General features: G+C 39.8%; 2 protein-coding genes across 4 annotated transcripts in view; one reads left to right on the top strand and one right to left on the bottom strand.

The window, feature by feature from the left end:
* LRRC72 (leucine rich repeat containing 72) overlaps window positions 1-19321 on the bottom strand; it is a 165461-nt gene extending 146140 nt beyond the window's left edge. Inside the window, exons 1-2 of the mRNA XM_069461931.1 lie at window positions 19252-19321; window positions 17035-17163 (exon numbers count right to left, since the gene is read on the bottom strand). The gene's annotated coding sequence lies outside the window, so the exon portion shown is untranslated. The remainder of the gene's footprint in view (window positions 1-17034; window positions 17164-19251) is intronic.
* The window catches only part of CRPPA (CDP-L-ribitol pyrophosphorylase A), a 245672-nt gene continuing 240761 nt past the window's right edge, over window positions 18766-23676 (top strand). For all 3 annotated transcript variants that reach the window (XM_069461928.1, XM_069461929.1, XM_069461930.1), the window contains exon 1: window positions 18766-19043. In XM_069461928.1, coding sequence (XP_069318029.1) covers window positions 18787-19043 — 257 coding nt within the window. In that variant the 5' untranslated portion in view covers window positions 18766-18786. The remainder of the gene's footprint in view (window positions 19044-23676) is intronic.

Consider the following 23676-nt stretch of genomic DNA (forward strand, 5'->3'; position numbering starts at 1 on the left):
GGGTACCCTGCTGGAGAAAAAGATCATGTGGAAGAGAACTGAGATGCCCCAGCCAACATGCAACACCAAGGCCCCTGACCTATGAGTAAGTCCATCTTAGATCCTCCTCCAGCTCCAGAGGAACTACCCAGGCCAAATGCAAGTGAAAGAGAGATGAGCTCTCTCCTGTCTCCTTTGAGTGCTGCTTAAATTCCTGATCCACAGAATTGTGAGCAATAAAATGATGTTATTTTAAGCCACTAAGTTTCAGAATGGTTTTTTTATAGAAACCAGTAATAGAAAATTGAAAAAAAGTTATAAAACAATACAATTCTTGTTCTCTACAGCTTAAACTGATTTTGCAATTATATAGCACACTTATCTTTGATCATTCCCTCAAAAAATAGAGAGTGGATTGTTTTTAAGATCTTTCTTTCACTGACCTCATCTGTAAGGTATATTTCTTGACTTCTTGATATTATTCCCAGACCTTGAAAATTTCCAGGTTTAAAGTATCAAGCCTTTAGATTACCGTCTTAGTACATTTTCTGTTGCTATAATGGAATACAACAGAGTGGGTAGTTTATAAAGAATAGAATCTTATTTGGCTCATTGTTCTGGAGAGACTGTGAAATCCAAGAGCATGGTGGCAGAAGGGCAAAAACTAGAAGTGGGCACAAGAGACAAAAAGGGAGTGGGGGCTCTTTTACTGGGAGCCCACTCTCATAATGTTGGTATTAATTCACTTAGAGCCCACATGACCTAATCACCTCTTAATACTGTTACAATGGCAATTAAATTTCCAACACATGAAAATTAGGGAACATACTCAAACCACAGCAATTATGGTTCTGATATTTACTACAATGAAACTGTCTCAAACAACTATTACTGCTTGTTTCTGAGAATAAATGAGAAGATTGGATTTTCCTTGAGAGCCAGGGGTAGGAGGTCTTAGTGTAATAACTTGAGCAAGCTCAGATCTTAACAGCATGATGATGGTGGGAATGGGAAATAAGCTAAGGCCAGGCTATTGAACATCCCAGGGAGGCCCAGGCAACAGAATTCACAGGAATGACAATTAAAGCCAGTCAAGTGGTGACATCTTGTTTCTATGTGATTAATCCTTTCAGAGCAGTTCTCCAGCAATTAATCAGAGGTCAGCACTCTGATGACTTAAGCCTAGCCAGTCAGACTAAGGTTGTGTTTCACCTCCTGCCAAAGAGATGTGGAATTCCAAGCAGGAGCTAAATCATAATAAATGGGGTCAAGTTAGGGAAGAAGGTTGCCAGGAGCAGGGTATACCTCATAAATAGTAAGGCAGTTCTGCTAGGCAATGAGACAAATTCAAGAGGAAGTGTTTGAACTTAGGTCAGACTTGGGATCAAAGCTCTGTAACCTGGGGAAGTGGCAAGATGGTTGACCAGAGACACCATCCGCCAGAACATCTCAGTAAGGACAGGTTTTAGATGAAAGGGGAAAAATGAACAGACAAACATAGATTGGATGTGGGTCTGACGGAAGGGTGCCAGAACCTTCAGGAGACTCCACTGGAAGAAGTTGTGGAGCAGACCAGGAAGGAGCAAGATATTGGCAGAGATCATCCCCTGAAAGGCGTGGAGTCTAGTGAGAAGGGTAGGTGGAGCAGTTTGTTTCTTCCTCCCTTACATTAGGCGGGTTCACAAGCTGCTGGAGAGACTTTCTGCCCACATGAGCCTATAGGCTGCTGCTGCCAGTGAGCTGAGAGCTTCCTGTGGACAGGGCACCAGGCTCCCAGCCCCCCTGGGGCACTTCCCATCCCACAGACCCAAGCTAGGATGGCAAGCACCATATTGCTTCTATACCCACTGTGTACCTTTGTCCTCCCCAAGGGGCTTCAACTCCTCAGGTTTCATCTTGCTTGTTCCCACACAGATATTTCCCAACTCCAGTCCAAACTGTAGGAGCCATAGGGGTCCAGTGGATCCTGGGTAATCTACATGACTCCAGAGCCTGGACTTTCTGGGCAGACTGCCTCCTGGAGAGAAGGTTGGAGATGACCAGAGTGCTAGCTTTCCTCCATCCAGACTCTTTTCCTTTCCTTCCCCTCCCGCAACTGTGGCTGCTGAGAGAAACAATTGAGTCACCACACCAAGGCTTCCACAGAGAGCGGGGTTCAGGCTTTTCCTCTCGGGGTCCTACAGCAGACTGAGGGGTGCTTGGTGTGTGAACTCCGTGCTCTCCAGCCCTCCCTGGTATTGCTTGCCCGGCAGCTTCATCATAGTGGGGCACGCCCTGAGGTGGAGGGACATTGATCCTGTTCAGGCACCCTGTGGGCGACTCGGGACCAGCACGTTTCTCCCTGGCATGGTCAGCGATTGATTTTCAGAGACCCAGGGATGGGCCTGCAGGCCAGATCCCATACCCCTGGCACTCAATCATGTTGCTTGGGGGCACAGAGGGGAGATTTGTGAATTGGTCTTGGGAGGCAAGGAAGCCTGAGTGGGCAAATCTGGGGGAAGAGTGCAATGTGGGTCATAGCTGCAATGGGCTCCCAGGGAACCCCTCCCCCCACAGGAGGGCCATGCTGTCAGCTCTGGGATCCTGGGTGGGGACCCTCCTGACCAGCAGCACAGGTGTGGGGGAGCTTGGCTGGTTTGAGCTCCTAACTGCCAGCAGATGCTGGGGGAGGTCACAGTGCAGAGGAGGGGGGAGAGGACTGAAGCCCACTCCAGACTGTCAGATTGTGAATCTCAGATGGCCCCACATCCACAAGCAGACTCTTTGGTTGGGTGGGGCTGCTTCAGCCCCTCTCTGGTGGCTTTACCCAGAAGCTTGCAGCAGATCTTTGACCCCTGCCAAAACAGCTACCTTGACAGCTACTGTAGAATCCAAGGGCAAGCTCACCCAACCCAGCCCCGGTCATCCATACTCCCCCACCCACCTTGCTGTGGCAGAGAATAGGGACTCACATAAAAGGTCCAGGGCCCCACCCACCACCTGGGGCATTTGAGTGCTTCTCCTGAGGGATTACAGTGGGACACAGGACCCAAAAACACCATGCAGCTTGTTCCTTCCAGCAAGTGCCACCTACTGACAGGGAGGTCAATTTGCACTTCCTTTACAGTATTTACTGACTCAACTATACAAGCTGTATGGGGGTCCAAGGAGTGGCGATTTGGGGGAGTACCCACCCCTCTCCACAGGAAAACTGCGCTACTGGATAACGGTGGAGAGATCTCTGCTTGGGCCTTAGAACACAAATATTTAGGCCCCTCCCCTGTGAACAGCCCTCCTGGTGTGGAAAGCTTGCCCTGACTCTCCTACCAGAGGCTTCCCCTAGTGTCCAGAAAAACAAATTCTGAGCCCCGCTGAGGCTTTGCAAAGTCTTTCAGGCTCCCACAACCTAGCCACAAACTGCCTTGCTCCACCACCCACCGCAGTGGTGGTGAAGATCAAGAAACCCCCTGGGAGCTACAAGGTCCCTCCTAAAGCTTGAGGCACTCAATTACTCCACCTGGGGAACCAGAGTCTACCACGGGCACAAAAGAACATCTTGGCAGTTGGCTCTTTCACACAAACATCAAACAGTGACAAGGAGAAGAACTATATAACTCATCATAGTGTCTTCTGACTCAAGCAAACAGGGCATGGCTGATTTGTACTTATAAGTACCACCTGCCATATCAGAGTTCAAGCTGGGGGACCCAACATAATTCACTCTGCTGGCAAGAGGTGAAGACAGCAGGACAGAAGCAAACTGAGAGGATCATCAAACCTGCTTGAACACACCATAGGCAACTCGGGGCCACCACTATTCTCGCTGGCATTGATTGTCAGGGATTGATCTTTGGGGTCCCGGGGGCTGGCCTTCAAGCCAGACACAGTACCCTCCAGGACTCAATCAAGAGGCCAGATGAGAAGGAATCAGTGAAAGAACTCTGGAAATTTGAAAAATCAGAAAAAAAGTATATTCTCAAAAGGAAACAAGACATCTTTACCAATGGATACTGAACAAAATGAAAATATCAAAATGACAGATAAAGAATTCCAAATTTGGATTTTAAGGAAGCTCAATGAAATACAAGAAAAAATGGAAAATCAACACAAAGAAAAACAAAAACAGGACAGGAAATGAACGAAAAATTCACTAAAGAAATCGAATTATTAAAAAAAAATCAAATAGAACTTCTGGAAATGAAAAATTCACTCAAGGAAATATAGAATGCAGTGAAAAGTTTTAAGAATATACTAGACCAGGCAGAAGAAAGAGTCTCATAGCTTGAAGACAACACCTTTGAATTAAGCAAGTCAGTTAAAGGTAAAGAACAGAGAAATAATTGGAATGTACAAAGCCTATAAGAAATATAGGATTATGTAAAGAGGCCAAACATAAGAATCATAGGCATCCCTGATGGTGAAGAAGAAAACACACAAGGGTTGAAAAATCTATTTGAGGGAATAATTGAGGAAAATTTCTCTGGTCTTTCTAGAAATTTCAATATCCTGGTACGACAAGCTCAGTGAATACCTGGGAGATTGATTGCAAACAGGCAATCACCATGACACACAGTCAACAGACTGGCCAATGTTAACATGAAGGAAGAACTCCTATAAGCCACAGGGTGCAAGCATCATGTAACTTACAGAGAGAAACCCATCAGGCTAACTGCAGACTTCTGAAATGAGACCTTGCAAGCCAGAAGGGATTGGGGATCCATCCTCAGTCTTCTTAAACAGAATAATGGCCAGCCTAGATTATTGTATCCTGCAAAACTAAGTTTCTTACATGAGGGAGAAATAAAGACTTTTTCAGGCAAGCAAACACTGAGGGAATTTGACAAGACCAGATTGGCTCTGCAGGAAGTAGTTAGATCTGCATTATATATTGATCAGCACATTAGACAACAGCCAGTGTAAAATCACCCAAAAGCTAAAGCTAAGAGCCCAGATACCACAAGGGCTCAAGAGATAAAATAAAGCAATAAAGTTCTACTCAACAGTATGAACAGAAATCCATCCCACTTATTAATGCTTTCAATAAATGTGAACAGCACAAATTCCACACTTAAGAGATACAGACTGGCTGAAAAAATAAAAAAATACAAGCGAAGTATCTGTTGTCTCCAGGAAACACATCTAACTCACAAGGACTCATTGAGACTCAAGGTGAAAGGATGGAAAAAAATATTCCATGCAAATGGAAGTCAAAAGAAAGCAGGTATAGCCATTCTCATATCAGATAACATAGACTTCAAATCAAGGATAGTAAAGAAAGACAAAGAGGGTCATTATATAATGGTAAAGGGAAAAATTCAACAAGAAGACATAACAATCCTAAATATTTATGCACCTAACACAGGTACGCCCATACTCATAAAGCAAATTGTACTATATCTAAAGAAAGTGAAAAAACAACAGCACCATAATAGCTGGGGACTTCAACACCCCACTGACAGAACTGGACATATCCTCCAAGCAGAAAATAAACAAAGAAACACTGGACTTAAACGGGACTCTAGAGAAAATGGTCCTAACAGACATATATAGAACATTCTACCCAAAAACTACTGGATATACATTCTTCGCATCAGCACATGGAACATTTTCTAAGATTAGTCACATCTTAGGCCACAAAACATGTCTCAACAAATTCCAAAAAATAGACAGTATACCATGTATTTTCTCAGATCATGGTGGAATAAAATTAGAAATCAATTCCAACAGAAACACTCAATTCTACAAAAAGTCATGGGAATTAAACAACCTACTACTAAATGATTGTTGGGTCAAGGAGAAAATTTAGATGGAATTCAAAAGATTCCTCAAACTAAATGACAAAGGGGACACAAGTTATCAAAATCTATGGGATTCAGGAAGAGCAGTCCTAAGGAGGAAATTCATAGCCCTAAATGCCTACATCAAAAAGACAGAAAGATCACAAATCATCAATCTGATGAATCTTCTTAAGGAACTAGAAAAGGAATAGCAAACCAAACCCAAACCAGGCAGAAGAAAAGACACAACTAAGGTCAGAGCAGAACTAAATGAAATAAAAAACAAACAAAAAACTACAGAAGATTAATGAAACAAAAAGTTGGTTTTTCGAAAAGATAAGCAAAGTTGACAGACCTCTTGCTAGATTATCCAGAAGCATAAAAGGACCCAAATAAGCTCAATCAGAAATGAAAAATGAGGTATTACAACTGATACTACAGAAATACAAAATATCATCTATGAATACTATAAAAATCTCTATGCACATAAACTCAAAAACATTGAGGAAATGGACAAATTCCTAGAAACACACAACCACTCAAGGCTCAATGAGGAAGAAATAGAACTCCTGAACAGACCAATAGTGAGCAATGAAGTTCAAGCAGCAATTAAAATTCTTCCAACAAAAAAAAGTCCCAGACCAGATGGTTTCACAGCTGAATTTTTATCAGACTTACAAAAAAGAATTGGTATTCATGGGGCAGAAATTAGTTCATAACATTGAGAAGAAAGGACTCCTCTGCAACTTGTTCTATGAAGCCAGTATCACCTTGATACCAAAGTCAGGAAAGGACACACACACACACACACACACACACCCCTACAGACCAATATCCCTTATGAATATAGGTACAAATATTCTCAATAAAATTCTAACAAACTGAATTTAGCAGCACATCAAAAAAATAATCCACCATGACCAAGTGGGCTTTATCCCACGGATGTAAGGATCATTCAACATATCTAAAGCCGTAAATGTGATCCAGCACATAAACAGAAGAAAAAAAAAATGTCATATGATTACCTCAATAGATGCAGAAAAAACATTTGACAAAATTCAGCACCTTTTTATCACAAACACTCTTAACAAACTAGGCATAGATAGAACATATCTTATAATTATAAAAGCCATACATGAGACCCACAGCCAACATCATACTGAACGGGGAAAAGTTGAAAGCATTTCCACTTAGAACTGGAACAAGACAAGGATGAGCACTGTCACCACTTCTACTCAAGATAGTGCTTCTCAGACAAGAGAAGGAAATTAAGGGTATGCAAATAGCGAAGGAGGAGTTCAAACTATCACTTTTTGCTGATGATATAATCTTATATCTTGAAAACCCCAAAGATTCTGCCAAGAGATTCCTGGAATTGATAAATAAATTCAGCAAAGTCTCAGGCTATAAAATCAATGTACACACATCAATAGCATTCCTATATACCAACAACAGTCAAGTTAAGAATCAAATCAAAGACTCAATACCTTTCACAATAGCTACAAAGAAAATAAAATATCTAGGAATATATTTAACCAAGGAGGCAAAAGACCTCTACAGAGAGAACTACAAACCATTGAGGAAGAAAACTGTAGGTGATGTAAACAAATGGAAAAATAGATCATGCTCACAGATTGACAAAATCAACATTGTTAAAATGTCCATATTACCAAAAGTGATTTATAGATTCAATGCAATCCTTATTAAAATACCACTGTCATTATTTGAAGATCTAGAAAAATAATTTTACAGTTTGTTTGGAATCAGAAAAGAGCCCAAATAGCCAAAGGAACCTTAAGCAAAATGACTCAATCTGGAGCTACTGCTTTACCAGACTTTAAGCTATACTGCAAGGGTATATTAACCAAAACAGTATGGTACTGGCATAAAAATAGAAACATAGACCAATGGACTAGAACAGAGAGCCCAGATATAAAACCATCCTCACATTGACATCTTATCTTTGACAAAGCAGACAATATATGCTGGGGAAAAGAATCCCTATTCAATAAATGGTGCTGGGAAAATTGGATAGCCACATGTAAATGATTGAAATGTAGGAGATGTAGAGGATTCATCTCTCTCACCACTCACAAAAATTAATTCAAGATGGATAATAGACTTAAACCTAAGACATGAAACCATAAGAATTCTAAAAGAAAATGTTGAAAAACTGTTCTAGATATCAGCCTAGGCAAACAATTTATGAGGAAGACTCCAATGGCAATCACGGCAGCAATGAAAATAAATAAATGGGACTTGATTATTTTAAAAAGCTTCTGCACAGCCAAGGAAACCATCAACAGAGCAAATAGACAGCCTACAGAATAGGAGAAAATATTTGCAGGCTATACATCCGATAAAGGGCTAATAACCAGAATCTACGAAGAACTGAAGTGAATCAGCAAGACAAAATCAAACCCCACTAAAAAGTGGGCAAAGACATGAACAGAAACTTTTCAAAAGAAGATAAACTAATGGCCAAATAACATATGAAAAATGCTCAATATCTCCAGTCATCAGAAAAATGAAAATCAAAACCACAATGAGATATCACTTAACTCCAGTGAGAATGGCTTCTATCAAAAATTCCCAAAACAACAAATGTTGGCATGCATGCAGAGAGATAGGAACACTCATACACTTCTAGTGGGACTGCAAACTAGTACAACGTCTACGGAAAATAGTATGGAGATTCCTCAAAGAACTAAAAGTAGACCTACCGTTTGATCCAGCAATTCCACTACTGGATATTTACCCAAGGGAACAAAAGTCATTTTATCAAAAAGACACTTGCACTCAAATGTTTATTGCAGCACAATTCATAATCACAAAGATGTGGAATCAACCCAAGTGCTCATCAATTCATGAGTGGATTAATAAAACGTGGTATATGTATACCAGGAAGTACTACTCAGCCATAAAAATGAATTAAGGCCAGGCGCGGTGGCTCACGCCTGTAATCTTAGCACTCTGGGAGGCCGAGGTGGGTGGATCGCTCAAGGTCAAGAGTTCGAGACCAGCCTGAGCGAGACCCCGTCTCTACTAAAAATAGAAAGACATTATATGGACAACTAAAAATCTATATAGAAAAAATTAGCCAGGCATAGTGGCACATGCCTGTAGTCCCAGCTACTCGGGAGGCTGAGGCAGTAGGATCGCTTAAGCCTAGGAGTCTGAGGTTGCTGTGAGCTAAGCTGACGCCACGGCACTCACTCTAGCCTGGGCAACAAAGTGAGACTCTGTCTCAACAACAACAACAAAAAAATGAATTAATATCTTTTGTAACAATCTAGTTGGAACTGGAGACCATCCTCCTAAAGTGAAGTATTGCAAGAATGGAAAAACAAATACCACATTTACTCACTATTAAATTGGAACTCACTGAACAGCACTTATGTGCACAATAGGAAGTAAAACTCAAAGGAAATCAAACAAGTGGGAGGGAAGAGGAAGGGATGGGTGAAATCATACCTAACAGGTTCAATGTACACTATCTGGGGGATGGGTATATTTATAACTTGGTCTCAAGCAGTACAAAAACAATCCATGTAACCAAAACATTTGTACCCCTGTCACATTCTGAAATAAAAAGAAAAAAAAAAGAGAGAGACAAATTCAAGATGCAACACTCACTGAGTGAAGCTTCCTGTCCTGGTCAGGACTAGCTGGGGAAAGTCCATAGGGGAAAGCTGCAGTTGAATTCCTGTTCACCAGAGCTGATACTGAGATACCAGATTCAGAAGGTGATTAGGAAAAATAAAAAGTGGCCAGGAAGGCAAGAGACTAGGAGGACTAAGACAAGCATAATGTAATTTGATAATTTTCCCAGGGCCAGTGTTGGTTAGTTTTGTGTATACTTTTATTGTTATACTATAGCAGTTAATAAGCACAGATTTTTATGAAGTTAAGGGAGAATAATTGCTAAGAAAAATTTGATGAAAGGAGAAGTTTTTCCTTTTCTTTTTAATGTCTTGTCAAAGTCTTAAATTCTTGTAAGGCATAAATAATAGAAGAGGTGGTAAGACATAATAAGTAAAGAGGGTCAGTGCAAACTTAAAATAACTTTTTCCTTTTGTGAATAGTTCCAAGCATTCTAATTTTTCTGAAGACTAAGTGTAAACTGTCATTTATGCATGTACGCTTACATTCATTGGTAAGTTTAATGTTCTTTCATTTATTCATTTATTGTTTCATTTATGTCTTAAGCCAATTAGTGGTAGCCATGGTCACCAATGGGAGTACTTAATGTCTATTGAACTTATTTCTATTCACATACAGTATAAACAACACAGTGGCCTCATTTCTTTCTCTTTGCAATCTGCCACAATTTACTTCTACACAAAACATCATCTTTTTGTCACCACTAAGTGCTTCTTGGCCAAACCAATATAGTTTATTGCTTCCCTAACTAGATTATACAGCATCTTCCCAAACTCAGCTGTATATTCTTCTTTCTTGCTTGCTTTCTTTCTTTTTCTTGCTTTTTCTTTCTTTCTTTTTCTATCTTTTCTTTTCTATTTCTTTGTCTTTCTCTTTTTCTCTCTCTTTCTTTTTTGTTAGCCTGGTAAATGTTCCATGCTAGAAAGCAATGAAACACTCTTTTTGCAAAAACTAAAGGCTTGTTTATATCCTTATATTCTTTGGACATCACCAAAGAGACTATATTATAACATCACTGTCTCAGTCTCCTCTCTCTCCTTTCTCCATGTATTCCTTGTACTCCTTCCCCAACATAGTCCCTTTCAATCTACTGAAGACCTGTTGAGCCTAAGAATACTGAGTTATAGAAATGCCCCCTGTATTTCTGGAGACAAGATTTGATTTCAGAAGTCAAGTAAGGCTTTGCCTTAAAGAAAAAATGTGTTAGTTCAAAAGCTGCCTCGCCTCAGGAGGGCGTCTCATTGGTCAGTAACAGCTGCACTTCAAAGAGACAGCTGTAAACTGGGTCTATGGTTCTCACCTGTTTTGAAAGACAAGACAGGCTTTACATAGGGCCATAGGTTGCAGGAGATGAGAGCTGATCAAATAGATATGCTAATGCCCAAGCTGGGCCCAGACGGAACCATGCAGTTAAAGTAATTAATACAAAGCACAGCTCATGTTGACTTCTGAGATCCTCTCTGTCTCCAAGAACACAATCACCGGAGCCAAGATGTCTCTGTTTTTTTGCTAAAGTAATAGCCTTATCATAAAACTTAGAAGTTTGCCCCAAGAAGATTTTGTAACTCATTGTTCCCCTAGATAGAGTTAAAGGATCTGCAGCAGCCTTTTAGAAGACTTTTATCCTAAACCAAACTGTCTGTTAGTATGTAAATCCTGTTGCCCTTGGCAACGGGAGCCTGTATCTACCCTATAAAATATCTGTGTGGAGTTTCAGTCTTTGATATATTTTTGCGGGAAGAAATACATCCATCCAGACACCCTCCTTTCATCTATTTTCATAAACCTTTACTTTATAAACTATATCTTTGGCTCTGTGTATTATTATTATTGCTATTCTTTTATTTCTGTTTCCTACTATTTTTTCATCCTTTGCGATGACCCCTGAGAGACCCGACCGGAAAGAGAAAAAAACCTCTTTGCGGGGAGCGTAGCTAACTCCCCGGAAAGACCAAGATTTGTACCCTCATGGCTAAGGCATTATTAGGTAATAGTGTCCCAAATTCAAACTATATTGGACAGCTCACCTCCTGTATTTACTCTATGCTTGGCAGGGTGGTGGGTGTTGTGGTTGTGGTCATAATGCACAATGTCCACATTCTTCTTTTCTAATCCCTCAGCTAATAGATATGACTTTGATTTCTCTGAGACCAGTTTCTTCTTAAAGCCTAGGTATTTTTTCTGCTTTAAATCTTGTTTTAGTAATGAGGTTAAAGTTTATAGGAATAGCTGTTACCAATATCTTTCCTTGCAGAAATAGTAATTCTTCTTTTTCCAGCTATTGCTCTTCTTTGATGATTCCATCTGTTCTTCCTTTCCAGAGATTATGAAGGCTGGTCACAATGATTTCTAGACTGGTCTTTTGTTTCCTAAACATATCTTTCAAACATATCATTTCTGTCATTTTGCCCCTTATGCAAGGGGTCATTCCCCTATTTTAGTGTCGGAAGTTATAGAGCATCCTGAATGGAATTGCACACATTAGTTTCATGTTCAGAGCAGAGTTCCAGGCAACAATTTCAATTCTGTTTAAGCTGTGCTCAAGAATACTGCCTTTGATGGCTCTCAGAGGTGATGCTGTATTTTTAAGTGGCAGGTCTGTAGCAATACCAGGAGGATAATCCAGTTTTCTACTTCTCTTCCATCTTTCTTTTTTGGTACTTCAACATTCTTCCCTTGTGCTTCCCTCCTTATAAATTAATAAGGAAATAAAACAAACTGCTTTAATGAATTTCTTATGTAATTTTTATATGGTATGTTTAATATATTACATGCATTTTGCTTTAGGTACTGAAATTAAACACATTAAATATAAAGTGAATTGGGGTATAACTGTTTTTCATTCAAAGTTTATTTAATTCAAAGTTTTTTAATTCAATGTCTGGTACATTAGAATCACTGAAGGAGGCCTATTAAAAATCCTATTTCTGTGCTTACCCTGGACCTACTGAATCAAAATTTCTGTCAGTAGGTGTCAGGAATATATTTTATAATACTATTATATAGTATATAAATGTAAATTATTATATTACGTACAATATATAAAAATACTATATGTAAACAATTGTCCCCATGTGCTTCTTATGAGAAAGTAAACTTCAGTATGATCAATTCATCCCCAAAGCTAAATATTCCATTGTTTCTTTTTTTAGCTATATAAGAAACATAAAGTGGACAGTTTAGATAATTGACAATTAACTTCATAAGACATATTGAGAAAATGAAAGATAATAATCAGGTTGTCATGTGGTATTTTTTAGCCTACATTATGCACAGAAAGACCTCAATTCTGAGCATCACCTCCCTTATTTATAAAAATGAGTTCAAGGTCAGAGGTTAATAAGACTGTACCATTTACATATGATACACAATGGCAAAATAGGAATTAGAATTCATAGGCTGCCAGAAAGGGGCTGGCCCACGGTAGAATGATAATTTATTTTCTCTGGCTTTGATTTCAACAGAGTTAAGGGGTAAACCATTAGTCTGTGCATTGGCATTTGTGAGTAACACCCCAACTAACCTCTAAAAATGATATTAAAACAATTAATGTGGTTGGGGAATAACTGGCAACGCTAATTATATTTGAGTTGACACTGGAAAAATTAAGCCCACCTGGACCTAAAAATTCTCTAATAATAATTTTTAAAAATCTCCGAGATAAATCTTCCAGGAAGGGTATACTAACCTGTAAAAACAAACAGACAAAAAATTGAGTTTTAGGCCTTTCAGATATAAAGATGAGAGCCACTTCCATTTAACATGTACCTCTGTGTACCTTACAAAGTAAAGACAACTCCTGGAACTAATAAGAAATTACAGTAGGGTTGTAGGATATGAAGTTAATACAAAAAAGTCAATTGCTTTCCATATACCAGCAATGACCAAGTGGAATTTGAAATAAAAACACAGTATGATTTAAAACTCCTCAAAATGAAATACTTAGGTATAAATCTAAGAAAATATGTAGAAGATCCACATCCAGAAAACTCAAACACTCTAATGAAAGACATGAAAAAAGAACTAAATAAAGATGTTTCATGTTTGTGGATAGGAACACTCAATATTATCAAGATTTTAGTACCTCCCAAATTGATCTATAGATTCAATAAAAATCCCAGCAAGTTATTTTGCAGATATTGAGAAACTGACTATAAAGTTTATATGGAGAAGCAAAAGACCCAGAATAGCCAACATGATATTGAAGAAGAACAAATTTGGAAGACTGACACTATTCAACTTCAAGACATACTATAAAGCTACAATAATCAGTATGGTGTAGTATTAGTGAAAGAATGTACAAATAGATCAATGGAACATTATAAAGGACCCAGAATTAGACTACATAACTATAGTCATCTGATATTCGACAAAGGAGAAAAGGAAATAAAATGAAGCAAAGATAGTCTTTGCAACAAATACTGCTTATATAACTGCACATTTCCACACAAAAAAACTGAATCTAGACAGACCTTACATCTTTTACAAAAATTATGTCAAAACGAATCACAGACTTAAATGTATAACAAAACTATAGAATTCCTAAAAGATAACATAGGAGAAAATCTAGGTCACCTTGGGCTTGATGATGATTCTTTAAGAGCAACATCAAAGGCATGATCCATGAAAGAAAGAATTAATAAGCTGGACTTGATTAAAATTAAAAATTTCTGCTCTGCAAAAGACACTTCAAGATAAGCCACAGACTGGAAGAAAATACTTGCTAAAGATTTACTTGATAAAGAATTATTAGCCAAAATATACAAAGAACTCTTAAAACAACAATAAGAATACAAACCCAATTAGAAAGTAAGCCAAAGACTGTAACAGATACTTCACCAAATATGATAACACATACAGCAAATAAGCATAAGAAAAACTGCTCAACATCATATGCCATTAGGGAAATGCAAATTAAAACAACACTGAGATACCATTACATACTTACTATAAATGGAATGGCCAAAATCCAGAACACTGACAACACCAAATGCTGGTGAGGATGTGGAGCAACAGGAACTCTCATTCATTGTTGGTGGAAATGCAAAATGGTATAGCCACTTTGCAGAAAACTTTGGTGGTTTCTTACAAAAATAAACATACACTTTCCATATAATCCAGCAATCTTTCTCCTTGATATTTATTCCCCCCAAAGTTGAAATCTTTTAGTTCACATAAAAACCTGCACACAGGTGTTTATAGCAGCTTAATCATAATTGCCAAAACTTGGAAGCAACCAAGATTTCTTTCAGTAGGTGAATGGATAAATTGTGACACATCCAGACAATGGGATATTTTTCAGCATTAAAAGGAAATGAGCTGTCAACCCATGAAAAGACATGGAGGAACCTTAAGTGCTCATTACTAAGAAGTTAATGTGAAAAGGATATATACTGCACAACTCCAACTATATGACATCCTGGGAAAGGCAAAACCATGGAGACAGGGAAAAGACCAGTGGATGCCAGGAGTTGGGCAGGGGCTGGGGGAAGAGAAGCATCAATAGGCAGAGCACAGAGGGTTATTAGGGCAGTGAACTTATTCTGTGTGATACTATAATGGTGGATATATGTCACTGTAAATTTGTCCAAATCCATAGAGTGAATGTATAACACCAAGAGTGAACCCTAAAGTAAACTATGGACTGTGAGTGATAACGATATGTCAGTGTAGGTTCATCATTGTAACGAATGTACCTATGATGGGGGATGCTGACAATGGGGGAGGCTATGAATGTGTGGAGCAGGGAGTACATGGGAAATTTCCACACCTTCTTCTTAATTTTGCTCTGAAGCTAAAACTGCTCTAAAAAAACCAAAGTCTATTTAAAAAAAAAAAAGTAAAGACATGCCAAAGTGAGGGTATAGAATTGTGGTATACACTTAATAAAGTTAGGCTTTAAACATTCACAATACAATGCAATACATTTTTTTCTTCACAAGATAATTAAAGGTTTTATTTTAAAAGTCATAATACCCTGGGGGTCAAGTAATAGGACATAAGTAAAGTTGAACAAACAGTGCCTTCTTATTTCAACCATGTCAATGTATTTCTAACTATGTATAACTGCACTTGAAGGTTATAGTCCAAATGTGAATTTGAAGCTCCTCCTATGTGTGAGGCTATATTATAACAAATTACCATAAACTTAGTAGCTTAAAGCAATTCAAATATATTATCTTACAGTTTTGGATATCAGAAATCTGAAAATGGGTTGGCAAGGCTATATTCTTCTGGAAGCTCTAAGAGAAAAAAGACTGTTTCTTTGCCTTTTCTGGCTTCTAGTGGTTGCCTGTACTCCTTAGCTCTGGCCCTGCGTCATTCTAGCTCCTGCTTCCATCCTCACACCTCCTTCTCTAACTCTGACCTCCATCTTGTAAGGACCCTTGCGATTATGCAGAGCCCACCTGGAAAACCCAGGATACTCTCTCTGTTCAAGATCCTTAATCATATCTGCAATGTTTCTTTAGCAATGAAAAGTAACACATTCATAGGTTTCAGTGATAAGGACATGGACCTCTTTGGGGAGCCATACTTCTATCTAACATAGAAGCTCTGACCAAAAACCGCTCCAAGAACTTCCCCACTCTCCACTCTTTGTATTGTGATACAGTTGGGGTTTATTTTTTCTAAACGCTTCAACTGATGTCTTAGTTATCACCAATGAGTCCCAGAAGATCTCACTTTCCAAATTATGGACTTTCATATGCCTGATGCAGAGAAGATATTCTCTTAATGTGGCAGCTTTAAGTTGGTGTAAAGTAACATGGAAACGACATCTTTTATCCCAACCATGCATAACATGGAATTAATTATATCTATATAAAAAAGATAGAGGAAAAAATGTTGTTTTATACTGTTTATATGAACGAATACTGCAGTCTGTTCTTTTTTCAATACAAGTTGATCTGCTAGACCTTGATAATATACAGTATGAAAGATATAAGGATTAATAGCAACGAGAACTAAGTTAGAATACTTGCTCTAAGAACAAAACTAAGTCAATAAAGTAAGATTTGGGCTAAAATTCATCAAGATTTAATTATATAAAATTATTCTATAGCAGTTAATATAACAATATAACAGAGCTTTATTACTATGCTTTTCTTTGCTCAATATTAAATAATCAATTTAACTCCATCTTGAGACTAAAAAATGAGGTTTAAAGATAAATATTAATAAATAATTTGATTTGCCTTCTTGTTGTCATAAATATACTCATTTACTCATTCATCCATCCAGTTAGTCAACAGACATTTACTGAATGCATAGTATAGGTCAGACACAGGTGCGGTACTGGAGCTACAAAGTTAAATACTGTCATAAATTTGTTTAATATAGTTGCTACCCCAGCATCCATTTTTAGGCCTGAGGTAAGTTGTTTGAAACCCAGTTGTACCTCATCACCTGTGGACTAGTTAAAACTTCTGTTTCCTGTGTGATGGTTTGTGATAAAGTCTGCTCCTTTCTCATCCCACAGATGGACCCCAAACCCAACACATTTCACAGCTGGTAACCATGATAAAACCTAACAGTCAACACCAGAGTCATGTAAATAGTCCTCCCCCAACAAGTGTTTTCTTTAAATGAGCCAATCCAACCCCCTAGTGAAAGCCCAACGATAAAGCCCATGTACCTTAATAGAGGCGCAGCCTCATAGGTCCTCTATTTCTCTCTCTTCTTTCTACCGTCTTGTTGTGGATGCTGCTGTCTCTGGGAAGGGCTTCCGGTTAGGCTTTGTAGGTGCCCCTCTTCTCTTGTGGATCTTTAAGTAACGAAATACTTCTGTTATCTTTCATTTTGTTGTGCTGCCTAATCTAGTGTCTACCTACACACCAAAATACCTAACTTTCCTCCTTGGGCCTGGGCCGCCCTAAAGAGTGCCTATTTTGTGTTATGGCAACTTTCAGGAGAGAGACCTCAAGATCAAATTAGAAAGAAACCATAGCAATAAAAGTCACAAAGCAGTATATTCTGACACCGACTTTTCAGCTGAGTCAATAGTCTGAGAAACCTCAACTAGCACAGGAGTTAAACATTAAGTCTGATGAAAGTAACAAAAGTGAAAAATGCTTTCAATAAGACTAATCGAAAAGCAGAAAATTTTTATGTTTGTATGCTTTGAACTGAGAAAATGGGAAAAATAACGAAATTGGAATATTATAACTGGATAATTCTTATGAATCTTATATTATCCATTGATAAGATTATGAATTGCAGATAATTATATACTTTAATCAGCAATTCATTCAATAAACATTAAGCTATTACATCCTAAGAGTTGGGCACACAATCCAAACCAAAAAAGCAAGGCCCCTGCTCTCATGGTGTTTACATTCCAGGGACCTAATACATTGCTCTGGCACTCCAAATACTTCACTATATTTTCATGGTAAACATCCCCTGCAAGGACACTACTAAATAAGGGGAAGATATGCTTCAGGCCTGGAATTCTTCAACTCTGGCCATACTTCCGTATAAGGGCTTTATGGCTGCTCTGCCATTAGTTGTGCAGTCTTACACAAGTTACTTAAACATTCTAACCCTGTTTCTCCTTTTGTAAAAGGGAAATGGCAATAGTTGGGTTCTCCTGGGGATTAAAGGAGATGTGTGTCTACTGTTCACTAACTATTAGTATTGTTTTGGCTCCGTGGTTCCAAAACGTGCCTGCTCATTAGAATCACCTGAGCACATTTAAAAACTGCTAAAACCCAGCCCACATACCAGCCCAATTAAACCCAATCTCTGAGCATGAAACCCAGGCATCAGGACAGGCTGCCCAGGTGGTTCCCATGTGCAGACAAGTTTGGGAACCACCGCAGTTTGGATTATTGATGTTTCATAACAGCATTTGCCAATCCACCTGTTTTACCGGACGTGGAACCAGGAAGCCTTGAGAGTTTAATGAAATTCTAATAATCCAGGCACACATGCACCTTCTGGCCCATCCTGTGACCTGAATCGCTACCTCCTCCAAGTATCTTAAAGAAGGGAGGGATGGGATGGAGTCCTAACCACTCCCGCATATGCACAGCTGTTAAGTATATGTGATACTTAGGTACTTAAGGAGTGCAGACACTTCCACCTGCGGCGACTGCTGGGTCTGCCCCAGGCAAGCCAGCCCTCCCGGGGGCGCTGGGCCCGGGTGCAGAGGCCGCAGCCGCGCGGCGAGAGAAGATCGGCAGCCTCAGCTGCTGCAGCGGCCGGCAGGATCATCCCCTGCGGGCCAGCAGGAGTGGGGCCGGCGGCTGAGCCGGGCGCCTTTCGCCTGCACGCTCTGCGTCCCTCCTTCTCGTCCGCCCGCCACTCTGCGACCCGGGCCGAGGGCTGGAGCAGCGTGGGGCGCTTCGGTCCGGGGCGAGCGAGACCTGTCGCGTTGCCCGCCGCCATGGAGCCTGGGCCACCCGGCGGCTCCAGGCCCGCCGAGCGGGGGCCTTGCCTGAGCAGCCCGCTCGGCGCAGACCAGGCGGCTTCGGCCTCCTTGCTGAGCACGGCCGGGGCCGAGCCAGGGCGCCGCCCGCTCGCTGTGGCTGCCGTGTTACCGGCGGGGGGGTGCGGGGAGAGGATGGGCGTCCCCACCCCGAAGCAGTTCTGCCCCATCCTGGAGCGACCGCTCATCAGCTACACCCTGCAGGCCCTGGAGAGGTAATGCGGCGCCGGCGCGCCCCGCGGTCCCCGCCCTGTGGCTGCTTCCGCCCTGGCGCCTTCACCTCAGGGACTGCTGGGCCGGAATCCGCGGGCTCAGTTACTCAAGCTTGAGCTCCGTTCCCACCAGCGTTTCAGAGGTGGGCAGCTCTGGCCTTTAACAGATGGGCACGGAAGTTGGAGCCACCCCACAGAGTTCTTTACGTACCCTAGCAGCTAAGGTGGTGGGGAAGGCCCGGCGTGTGGCGCTGGGTCAGTGCGTGCCCGGGCTGGGACTTGAGACTGAGTTCTCGGTGTGGCCCCTGCGGGGGCCCGATGAAAAGCTGTTCTAGAAGCGTCCTGGACTCTGTCTTCGCGCATGCGTGGGTGGAGTTGTATTTGAAGCACAGCTATAATGGTTGTGAGGGTATTTGCTCATTCGTTGACAAACTTTTATTGAGCACCCTGTATGAGACAGACTGCTAAATTACTAGGTCCTGAAGGGAAAGAGGAGCAGAATTCCAACTGTTCCATAACGGAAACAGATTTAAGCCTGAAATTGAGGCCAATACGCCCGTTGACATCTTAAAAAGGGACTGAAGTTAACTAACTGGGGAAATAAAAGAGGCAGGGGGAACGGGGTTAGGAGGACTAGGGGAGCAGTAGTGAGCTGAGGAAAAGGAGGGGTATGTCATTTTTATTGTTACTTTTTTTTTTTTTTTTTTTTTTAGCACCGAGTAATGTGAGGGTGGAGGGGTGAGAAGCAGCTGGATTACAAAGGTCTACGCGGTTTTGCTAAGGTGTTTAAATTTCTTGAAGCCAGCGGGAAGGTGTGGTAGTATGTTAAATTCTGGATTGAAGTGAACCATTTGCATGTCCAAATAGGCGGGATCCTTTAGCATGCATGGCCTTTTCAGGATGCTTTGATGAAAACCAAGCTAGGGAGGTTCCAAGGAAAGTACCATGTAATCCAGAAAGGAGCTCCACACAAACCCTTACACGCTTCGGAAGCCAAAGGACCCGGATTGTTCATATGGTGGTTTTATTTTCTGGCTATTGGCATTTGGAAAATGGAAGTATAAAGAGCCAGCCATATTCACCCTTGATTTATGTAATCAGGCCAGTGGTTACATATGAAGCTCATAAACTTTGAAACAATTCCAGTTGTTACCTCTCTTCTGTGTTCTTCCATTTCTTTGGTTTCAGAGGGTCTCTGAAACCATCCAATGAATTGCACACCTACAATATTCTAGTGCCATAGACATTGTGACAACATGGTTCATACATGCAGGTAATCCCATGGGGCACAAAGGATTCTTGGCTAGCAGAATCTTTATCTACTTAGTAACTAGATATAGGGGACCAGTCATTTTTACACTTTCCTTCCCAGGGGGAGAGAAAAACTTTTATATTAGCTAACATTTTTGCATCTTCTGAAGCAGCCTGAGGTAGGTGGACAGTTGAAAGTCTCCCCTTTAAAAGAATGTTTGGAAAGCCCTTGTTTATGGAAAATAAGGTGAGAGAACACTTGTTTTCCATTGTTACATAACTGATAACGGCAATCGTAAAATCCTAACTAATAAAAATAGTAACTAACCAAAATCTCCATTCTGGAATACCTTAGGGCTCATTTTTTTCACTATTATAATGCCTGAAGAATTTATGGAATGTGATTATATATTGGGTAATCCCAGTAAATCCTTGGAAACCTTGCATTATGGAGGGGTATGGGTGCTTCTTGGCCATTTGCCAAATAGAGGCCCTTATCATTTTTTATTCCCCACCCTCAAAAAATGGGCCCAACAGACTGCTGATAGTTTTCCTAAGGTATGGTGCCAAAAGTCCTCAGTCTTTTCATCCCGAAAGATAAACTGTGTAAGTTAAAATAAGGGAGGGACATAGAAATATATAATGTCTTACATGACTATTTTTGGCTCAGTTAAAATTATATGTACTTACTACTTAAAGAAAAACCACAGCTCTTTTTGTCCCAAATAAAAGAAGTAATTGAATGTCACTATTGTCAATCATCTAGATTATATTGAGAGGTGTTATTTCTTGCCCTTTAAGAGCTATATGTGATGCCCCAAATTTGACTTCCAAGTCATTCTTTTTGCCCTTCATAATTAAGAATTTTCCTTGCTCAAGTTTTGCTGTTTCTCTAATAGTGGGTTGAGAAGTTGTGACTCTTGATATTTTTTTTTTTTGCTATTTTTCTTCCCTAAGAAACTAAAGATACTTGTTGAAAATAATTTTTATGGGTTAACTTGTCTTTTGTATTTTTTAACCTACCTAAAATCAATTAGGGCCTAGGAAAGAGAAGAGGGTGACCCCTGAAATTTGGCCCCAAATTCCTAATTTGGGTTAGGGAAATATAAAGAAACATGACCAGTCTTGCTTCTTGTTAAACATTGCCATTTAAACATGGTTTTTGTTTGTTTCCCAACTCCTTCACTTATCCACATAAAGGAACTAAAACTGTATAGCCACGCAAGGGAGAAATGAATGAGAGGAAGTGCAGCAGATAAATACCAACAAAACTCAGAATGGTAGAAAGGAGACAGGAGTGGTAACCAATCAGATTTAACAGACCCAAGAAAACAAAACTATGAGCCTTCAGGTAGGACAACCATGAAGTAAGTTGATTAAAATCATAGGACCTTGGAAAAGTATAAGAATTAGAGGGACAGGGTATCTCTGAAGGTGGGGTAGACAGTGGAAAGAGGACAACTGATTGAAACTTTCCAAAGAAATGTTTAGACTCCCAGATCTCTGGCATATACTGACATTTATTCTCTGGCTCAGAACCAGCACAGCTAATGGCTAGAGTGAGAAGCTCCATGGCAATGGGGGAATTGACAGACTGCATCTTGGTATGGTGACATCCTTAGCCCTTAAGGTAGATGACTCAAGGAATTTTTCTTCTTTTCAAACATGGCAATATATTAAAGTACCTATTCTTCTATAATGAAACAGTTGGAGGAGGCATTGAAAGAAAATCCATTTTGTGAATCAATGGGGACTTCAGATCACTTGTCTCCTTCCTTCTGGCAAAATTGGGAAATCCACATTTTTCTGGTTTAGCCAAGTTCTACTTTGCTCCACTGAAATTGCTTAGAAAAATAATTATCAGATTAAATGAGATTCAAAAGTAGCTCTGAGCCCTCCAGTATCTGAGATATGTTGACTAAAGGCTCTATTTGGGAAAATGGAGGCTTACAGTTTAAGTATATCAAAACTATGTGTGTGGCTGTATTTGTATAATTTGATTAGCCATTGTGTATATATGGATAGACATGTACGAGTATATATGGATATGCCTGTAGGTTCATATACTGTATTCTTTATTTTTAAGAGTATACAACTCGTAGTCCAGATTTGTGCATTATGGGTATAACTAGAAGGATCAAATATAACAACTGATTTCTAGGTCATACTAGAAACAACCTTTCAGAAGTTGACCAAAAATGTTTCTAGGACTTTGAAAGTTTTATTTTGGCCTTTTAGGGGAATTGAAATATAATTATTGGACCCCAGGTTATAACTGAAAGAGAATTTGGGTTTTCTCGCTTTACTAACAAGGAACTGACATCAGGGTTCTTTTGCATAACTATTTGGGACCTGAGTTTCTACAAGGAAATGTTGCTTTAAGAAATCATGCGGCAGTGCTATTGGCAAGACATAAAGCTCTGACAATTAAGCTGCAAAATTTACTCACAATTGATCAACTTATGTATCTAAATTTGACTGTTTAAAAAAACGTATTCTCTGGATCTGAAGTATGAAGTAAAAATTCCTGCCAATAATTTAATTTCCAGCTTAAACTATATAAAGAAAGTGTTATTGGAGGTGGAGGGGTTGGTCAACCTGGAATAGCTGAAAAGTAGATTAAGATGACAACTACAACTAAAGCAAATAAGAGAAGCAAACTTTGGCCATGCTTATTCAGATTTGGTGGTCGGCTGGGTGGGGGTGGGAATTCCTGACAATAGATTTGAATGAGCTCTGGCAGGGCTTTCCCCATAGCCCAAGAGGCTTCTTGGGCTCTCTTAGGTGGAGGACACTGCTTAAGATAATTTGTTCCTTTATATGTTTTCCTGCTCTTCAAATCTTATTATAATTTGGCCTCCCATATAAATCTTATACAGGAAGGTGTGATGTTCCACTGATTAAAAAACATTCCAGACTTTGTGGTGGTAACATGTATCATTGTATAATAAAACCCTGGCATTCTACTCCATGTTTCAATCCCTTTTCAGTTTGGCTAGAGTGACTTAGTCTCCTTGTGTCTGGCAATTCCAGGTAAATTTGGGGAGAAAGATCAGTTTTATAGATCTATATTTATATTATGCAAACTCAATGTGTTTGGATTGCTTGTTTGTCATATTGCTTGGAAAATCAATGGAGGCTCATATTTAGTTGTTTGAAACTCCATGGTATGTTTTTTTCGGTGTATTTTAGCTTATTTTATTTTCTTAGTTTTCTCGTTTTCTTCAGTTTTTTTTGTTGTGTACTTTAAAAAATTCTATTCTACCTTATTTCTGAAAACCACTGCAAATTCTGATGAACAAAGTACACTGCAAATAAATATGTAAATCTTAGCCCAAATGAACAAGGCTGAACATTTAAATTAAGCTGAGAATAATAGGAATAG

The sequence above is a fragment of the Eulemur rufifrons genome, chromosome 29, assembly GCF_041146395.1.
Source record: "Eulemur rufifrons isolate Redbay chromosome 29, OSU_ERuf_1, whole genome shotgun sequence".
In the NCBI taxonomy this organism is placed as follows: domain Eukaryota; kingdom Metazoa; phylum Chordata; class Mammalia; order Primates; family Lemuridae; genus Eulemur; species Eulemur rufifrons.